The sequence below is a fragment of the Coregonus lavaretus genome (assembly GCF_964263955.1).
Source record: "Coregonus lavaretus genome assembly, chromosome: 7".
NCBI classification, from domain to species: Eukaryota; Metazoa; Chordata; class Actinopteri; order Salmoniformes; family Salmonidae; genus Coregonus; species Coregonus lavaretus.
In genome coordinates, this window is record NC_139994.1 from 63,739,989 (window position 1) to 63,748,561 (window position 8,573).

Below are 8,573 nucleotides of genomic sequence, written 5' to 3' on the forward strand. Positions count from 1 at the left end.
GCTATCTGAATTGACCAGAATTTAAATGGAATTGACCCCAACCCTGAATACCGCATTTATTTGTTGAGGAGATGTTGGCAACATGGACTTTTTACAGAGAAATAGAGATCAAAAGTCTCCAAGTTCGTACTCCTTCTCTGTTTCCTTCTGCTTGCCTGTCGTCTCAGCTCTAGCACAGAGGCTACTACAGATTACAGATGTAGGATCTTAATTTAACCAGTTTGATACAGCAAGAAAATAATCCTGCAGCGACAGGAAATGTGAATTATTATTCATTAATGGAAATTTTTTGTAGGGTTGATAAAAAAAATTATTAGGGAAAATCAAGTCTGACATTTTTTAAAGTGGAAATTACAAACTTTAGAAGCCTTTTTAAATCTTGAATACACTACAAGCTTGCATTTCCTGCATTGCAGAAAAATTCTCAGCAACCAAAAGAGTGATCAAATTAAGATCCTTCTGTAATATTATTGGTGAATTGTTTTTTTTGCCCTGAACTGTACTAGCCCTTGATCATGACTCAAGTTAAGTTGCAGACGCGCCCAAGTCTGCTTCTGACCGTTCTACGACAGCTGCCGGGAGCTAACACTGTCGTAGTCCATGTGGGGTCAAACGACATTAGGAGGGCTAACTCGGAACTGCTGAAAATGTATTTTAAATAACTGATTCTAGCTCTGAAAGATTCCAAAAAGCGGCCAATTATTTCAGGTACGGTACCATCGTTGGGCCGTGGGTGTGAAAGATTCAGCAGGCTACCGGCATTACACATCCGGCTAAAATATTACTGTAGCTCTGTTGGAATAACTTTTATAGATAACTTTGACACCTTCTGGAAACATCCAAATCATCTTGGCTCCTGGACTCTACCCACGCATTTCAAGGCTCCGTTGAGACACTTATCAATGACCCAAGCCGTGGTATGTGGTCCTCTGTAGCTCAATTGGTAGAGCATGGCGCTTGTAACGCCAGGGTAGTCGGTTCGATCCCCGGGACCACCCATACGTAAAAATGTATGCGCACATGACTGTAAGTCGCTTTGGATAAAAGCGTCTGCTAAATGGCATATTATTATTATACTGTTAGCACTGAGGTGGTGTGGCCTAGTAGGAAGTCCACTGGGTGCAGCTCACCCTGCACTGTCAGCTCAAACATAAATAATATTGTCATGTCTACTTCTGATAAGCTTCCCAGTAAAGCAATAAAACAATCAAGCATTACAGAAAAGTGCTAAAAATAGCCCACATTAACATATGTAGCCGATAACTTGCTAGTAACAGATGACATTCATATTCTGACTATCTCTGAAACTCACTTAGATAATACCTTTGATGATACAGTGGTAGCAATACATTGTTATAACATCTACCGAAAAGACAGAAATGCCAATGGGGGCGGTGTTGCCGTCTATATTCAGAGCCACATTCCTGTAAATCTTTTGATAAATCATGTGACTTAACAGAACAGAAAGAAGAAGAAACTATACTATGAAACAAAGATACATTATATAAAGAATGATAGTAAAAAGCTTTGGAGCACCTTAATTCTTTGGGCTCCATCATTCATTGAATCAGGTGGCTCATTCATTACAAAACCCACTGATATTGCCAACTACTTTAAAGATTTTTTTCATTGGCAAGATTAGCAAACTTAGGCATGACATGCCAGCAACAAACGCTGAACCTACACATCCAAGTACAACTGATCAGCATTGTAATTTTGAATTCCGTAAAGTGAGTGTGGAAGAGGTGAAAAAAGTTTTGTTGTCTATCAACAATGACAAGCCCCCTGAGTCTGACAACTTGGATGGAAAATCACTGAGGATGATAGCGGACGATACTGCCACTCCTATTTGCCATCTCTTCAGCTTAAGTGTGTGCCCTCAGGCCTGGAGGGAAGCAAAAGTCATTCCGCTACCCAAGAATAGTAAAGCACCCTTCACTTGCTCAAATAGCCGACCAATCAGCCTGTTACCAACCCTTAGTAAACCTTTGGGAAAAAGCAAATACAATGCTATTTTACAGTAAATAAAATAACAACAGACTTTCAGCACGCTTATATGGAAGGGCATTCAATATGCACAGCACTTCAAATCAAATTGAAGTCTAATCAAATGTTATTGCTCACATACACATATTTAGCAGATGTTTATTGCGGGTGTAGCACTTACACAAATGACTGATGATTGGCTGAGAGAAATTGATTGTGGTAGCTGTTTTGTTAGACTTCAGTGCGGCTTTTGACATTATCAATCATAGTATACTGCTGGAAAAACATATATATGTTATGGCTTTACACCCCCTGCTATATTGTGGATAAAGAGTTACCTGTCTAACAGAACACATAGTGTGTTCTTTAATAGAAGCCTCACCAACATAATCCAGGTAGAATCAGGCATTCCCCAGGGCAGCTGTCTAGGCCCGATAATTTTGTCAATATTTACTAATGACCTGCCACTGGCTCTGAGTAAAGCCGGTATTTCTATGACTCAACATTACTACAGTGAGTGAAATCACTGCATTACTACAGTGAGTGAAATCACTGCAACACTTAGAAAAGAGCTGCAGTCAGTTTCAGAGTTGGTGGCAAGAAATAAGTTAGTCCTAAATATTTCATAAACTAAAAGCATTGTATTTAGGAGAAATCATTCATTAAACCCTAAACATGAACTAAATCTTATAACGAATAATGTGGAAATTGAGCATAATAAAGCGCTGCTCTGCCTTCTTAACAACAATATCAACAAGGCAGGTCCTACAGGCCCTAGTTTTGTCGCACCTGGACTACTGTCCAGTTGTGTGGTCAGGTGCCACGAAGAGGGACTTGGGAAAATTACAACTGGCCCAGAACAGGGCAGCACGGCTGGCCCTTAAATGGACACGTCGAGCTAACATTAATAATATGCATGTCAATCTCTCATGGCTCAAAGTAGAGGAGAGATTGACTTAATCACTACTTGTTTTTGTAAGAAGTATTGACATGTTGAATGCACCGAGCTGTCTGTTTAAACTACTAGCACACTGCTCGGAAACCCATGCATACCCCACAAGACATGCCACCAGAGGTCTCTTTATAGTCCCCAAGTCCAGAACAGACTATGGGAGGCGTTCAGTAATATACTGAACAGAAATATCAACGCAACATGGGAAGTGCTGTTCCTATGTTTCATGAGCTGAAATAAAAGATCCCAGAAATGTTCCATACACAAAAAAAGCGTATTTCTCTCAAATGTTGTTTACATCCCTGTTAGTGAGCATTTTATATTTTGTCAAGATAATCGATCCACCGGACAGGTGTGGCATATCAAGAAGCTGATTAAACAGCATGATCATTACTCAGGTTCACTTTGTGCTGGGGACAATAAAAGGCCACTCTAAAATGTGCAGTTTTGTCACGCAACACAATGCCACAGATGTCTCAAGTTTTGAGGGAGCGTGCAATTGGCATGCTGACTGCAGGAATGTCCATCAGAGCTATTTGCAAAGTAATGAAGCCCTTTTGTGGGGAAAAACTCATTCTGATTGGCTGGGCCTGGCTCCACAGTGGGTGGGCCTGGCTCCCAAGTGGGTGGGCCTATGCCCTCCCAGGCCCACCCATGGCTGTGCCCCTGCCCAGTCGTGAAATTCATAGATTAGGACCTGATTAATTTATTTCAATTGACTGATTTCCTTATATAAACTGTAACTCAGTCAAATCTTCGAAATTGTTGCGTGTTGCATTTATATTTTTGTTCTGTATACATAGAGCCATGGCTACATGGAACTCTATTCCACATCAAGTAACTCATGCAAGCAGTCAAATAAGATTTTTTTTAAACAGGTAAAAATACACCTTATGGAACAGCTAGGACTGTGAAGAGTCACACACACAGGTACAAACACACATACAAACACACACACACACACCTTGATTATGGGTTTTAGTAGAGTAGTGGCCTGAGGGCACACACTTAATGTATTGTGAAATCTGTTGTAAAATGTATTTTTATGTTTAAAAATTGTATTATAATGTATATTACTGCCTTAATTTTTTGCTGGACACCAGGAAGAGGAGCTGCTGCCTTGGTAGCAGCTAATGTGGATCCATAATAAATACAAATTCTCAACATGAAGTGATGCTGAAACGTTGGTGGTTTTTTAGCCAATAAATGACTGGGAGGTTCTACATATGGAGTGTGAGACTCTCTTTGTTTTTATAGCGTACAGTTTATTCCCCGTTAGTCAGCACCTCTACACCAAATCATTTTATCTGGGTGTGCGCCAGCTCATGCTTTTTATTAAAATGTCAGACAATGACAGCAATGTGGTTTTTACTGTCATTGTTGTTGAGTATAGGCCTGTGGGTATTTTCATCACACAAATAAGAAATCGATTTTTTTTAAACGGTGAATAATTTATTTGAATGTATGTTATTGTGTTGCTATGTTATGTTCTAATTTGCCATTAAAGGTAGTATAATGACTATTGCACTTGCTCCAAGTTGCAGGTTCTGGAAGTCGATATGGAGAGTATCAAGTTCTGGAACTCGATATGGAGAGCATCAGGTTCTGGAATTCGATATGGAGAGCATCAGGTTCTGGAATTCGATATGGAGAGCATCAGGTTCTGGAATTCGATATGGAGAGCATCAGGTTCTGGAATTCGATATGGAGAGCATCAGGTTCTGGAATTCGATATGGAGAGCATCAGGTTCTGTGTGCACCTTTGATTAGTTTCAGTTTTTATTCGTTTTTTTTTTTGCATAGAATAGGCCAAATGTTTAAACATTTTAATAAAGCTTGATTGCAAAATATAACTTAATGGAATATACATTCGTGAAAGAACTTCATAGAATTCTAAACCTCAACAGGTCTGCTGATGTTTCTCATGATTATACAACAAAGTATACAACAAAACTTTCATTTGATGTTTTTTATTTTTATTTAAGACACAAACTTTACAAAATGTACATTTTCAAAAATATATTGGAATTGTAAAACACTGTAAAATCATTTTAAGATACATGTGACAACATCATTTGCATCATCTCATCCGAATTTCAAATCTGTCCCCGATCAGACAACCTGGGAAAGAAGTTACATTGCAGTTTGATACATACTCGAACTGTTTTTTTTTTTTTTTGCATTTTATCTATGGACGTTTTGTTGGTTGAACCTAAATTATTTCTCATGATTTAAACGAGAGTATATGCCAGCGTTACATAGGGAGTCTTTGCTCTGGAGATAGGAGAGGTCTCGCATCATGCCCGGGAAAGAATAGTCCAACGGCGGGCGAAATGGGAAAACTGGCATCAGTCCGGACGTCACATACGGTGACATGAAATTAGGTATGCCACCACCTGCGGTTGAGTAGGCCAGACGCAAAGGATTAATACCAAAGCGAGGATTCAGCCCGTACATGCTTTCGCAGGCAGATGTTGGCGTGGTTTGCAATGGGGAGAAAGCAGACTTGGTACCCAGAGCCCCCAATGCTACCCCTGGAAGTCCAAAATTAGGCCTTGGTTCATTTGAGTGAACAGACTGAGATAGACCGACGCTATCCGAGTTGCATTTATTCTCTTTGGAGCTAAGAACTAGTTCAATAGCCTTCACGATGTCCCCTTTGCAAGTTTTCACCACTGATTCCAAAGTGCTCCGCTTGTGATGGGGGAATATCTTGGTCATGACCTCGGTGGGGTCCCGGTCCTTTGACGCGCAACCAGGCGCGGTAATCTCCAGCGAAGGGTAGTCCTTGGGCCGCTCGGACTCGCTGCCCGACTCGAGGTCCGAGGATGACAGCGACCTTGGGCTCTCTGTGTGGTCTGACAGCTGGTCAAAAGCAGCCGACTGACTGCCACTCTCCTTGTCGAAGACCGCCCGGTTTTTCTCTTGACCAGGAGAGGTATCGTTCTTTCCCAATGGAGAGGACAGTGGTGCGGGGTGAGGCGCATAGAGAGGTTGGCCCATGAATCCGTTGTTTAGGTTGTACTTGGTCAGTTTGTCATCTGAAAATATAAATAATAACGGAATTAGATTAGATATATGTGATAGGACATTATGTCTAATTTTCCAAACTGTATACATTTTCTATAGGTTTCTGATTTAAACGCTGCGTAAAACGCCTCCTTGGTCAGATATCATTCCGCGAATAATTTGTTAATCGAAGTCGATTTGCACGTATGCAGTAACCTGTTTAAGGCTATAAATTCAAGCATATTTTTCACAGTTTGAACAATAATTGCAGGTGGGACTTTTCCATTGTAAAAGGCCTATCTTAATTTAGGCTAAGTCAATTTAAGCATCGAACGGCCATATTAACCAAATGAACCAAATTTAACCAAATACATTGTTTTCAAATTGACTCTCAATACCAACAGGTAACGATGGACTAACTCACCGTCTTTTTGGTCCTCAGTTCCAAAAACATCAAAACTCGATATTCTTGGCACAGTGTTTGCAGATCGTTGTACCCCAGATGCCATGGTCAGTCCGGTCTCCCCCGCCCCGGAGCCGGTGTACATGAACTGGAGCTCCCGGACCTCGCTCTCCTCCTGCGCCTGTTGTCTCCTGAGTGCCACCTGTGCAGCCATCACCCGCTGCCTCTCCGCTATCAGGGTGCACTTTGCGCACACGCAGTCTCTCCAACGGCAGAAGCGCTTGTGGCCTTTCAGTGCGGACACCACGCCGTGGTTCCTGCACCGTGCGCACTTCGGGGTTCGGGGGTAGCCCCTCTCCATCGACGGTTTACAGGCAGCAGCTCGGAGAAAGAGAGGTGGAGGGCGCAGAAGGGAAGCGGGCACATGTAAGCCCCCGACCGAGAGAGGAGAGGAGCTATGCCCGGCCAAGCCGAGCGGTCTAATGCTGCCCTCCATTCCGCGTGGAGACGTAAACCAGGTCTCCAGAAAGTCCAGTGTAGTTTAGAAGTCAGTCAATGTTTGTGTACTGTCTCCTTCCAACTGAATCTGCCACCCTAAACTCTTGCGCTTAAAAGTTGTCCACCTCCAGGTGGTTTGACTTGAAATAATACACCGCAGTCACACCCCTTTCCCTTAATAGCCCTCATGAATATGCACCCATGTTGAAGAGTGGTCTAATAGGTCTTACTGAAGCTCATTCATTGGATCTATTGTCAAGGTATATCATCTTAAATGACATAAAGCCTAATCAAACTTTTTAGATCAAAGACATTATAGCCTACTTTTTTTGGCAATTGCCTTTATTGACTGTATAGATAAATCTGTAATCAGGATACTGTTATCAGATAAATAATGATTATATAAATTAGCTTACAGGTTTCGTTATGTTTAATACACTTTATTATTATATATTACACATTTTCATTGAAAACATATCATGTTGAATGTGGTGGAGTATTATGAGCACAAAGTTTAGGTGATTCAGTGTAGTTTTAGTTGATAGATTCTGGACGTAACTGTAACTGTGGAATGCATTGATTTATGTGAAAATTCAGTGATACTGTATTTCAAAAAGGCAAATAATCCTCCAGGCTACTTTTTCTCACATTTTACAATGATTTAGCTTTTTGGAAAATAATTGAGGAGGAAAATAGTCTAAACGTGAAGGTTATGCTTCAAACTTGACCAATACATAATCCTTATGTCTATGTTCTGATTGTATAGCTACTATTGTATAATAGATCAGATTAACAGGTGTTGTAATTATTCAAGCATCTTATTCCCTAATGAGTTTTGATTGTACCTAATAATTCCCCTAGGCTAAACATGAATGCTGCTGTAGTGTTTGGTGAAAGTGGGTAATTACATGTTTTAAACAAGATGTGTGTACACAATTCAGGCCTTAACATCTTATTCAAAAGAAGGATGTCCTTCCTAAAATGTTTTATCAAATTAATGTTTGATATTGTAATAATGTTTACAATCAATATTTAGCCTACTATTATTGCTTGGCTTTGCTATTAGCGATCAGCTTGATGCAGACGTGTGAAAGAGGACAGTATATTTAAAGCACTAACGGGGAGGCAGGTAGCTTAGTGGTTAAGAGCGTTGTGCCAGTAACCGAAAGGTCGCTGGTTCTAATCCCAGAGCCAACTAGGTGAAAAATCTGTCGATGTGCCCTTGAGCAAGGCACTTAACCCTACTTGCTCCTGTAAGTCGCTCTGGATAAGAGCGTTTGCTAAATGACTAAAATGAAATGAAATGGAAAATGGACTTTGCTCGCAACAACCCCTCCTTTTTTCCATCTCTCAATCTCTCCATCCAGCCATCTCTTGTTCTCCCCATCTGCATAACTGCCTGGCATGGTTGACCATCAGTCAGTCAGTCCCTCAACCATGGGTCTTATCAGACACATACCTAACAGCCTCTGTGGGTACCTTTTATGCTTGGGGAGCTATTGCCTGCCACGCACGCACGCACACACACACACACACACACACACACACGTGCGCGCATACACACACACACACATCACATCACTTAGAGGGTTTGAAAAAAGGCATCTAGCTAATCACTATAGAAGGGGCTTTGCAATCAACGAGAGAGAGAGAGAGAGAGAGAGAGAGAGAGATAGAGAGAAATTGCTATTTGCAGAAAGATTCCCCACAAAGATTGGGGCTTGA

At 41.2% G+C, this 8,573-nt stretch overlaps 1 protein-coding gene across 1 annotated transcript; it reads right to left on the reverse strand.

Annotated features, from left to right (window-relative positions):
- Positions 1–5,123: 5,123 nt before the first annotated feature.
- On the reverse strand, positions 5,124–6,846 carry LOC311132157 (doublesex- and mab-3-related transcription factor A1-like; the record flags this gene model as incomplete). Its single annotated transcript, XM_084165377.1, has 2 exons — positions 5,124–5,979; positions 6,372–6,846. 2 exons carry the CDS (start codon positions 6,844–6,846, stop codon positions 5,156–5,158), a joined length of 1,299 nt encoding a protein of 432 aa, XP_084021503.1. The 3' UTR covers positions 5,124–5,155.
- Positions 6,847–8,573: the final 1,727 nt, after the last annotated feature.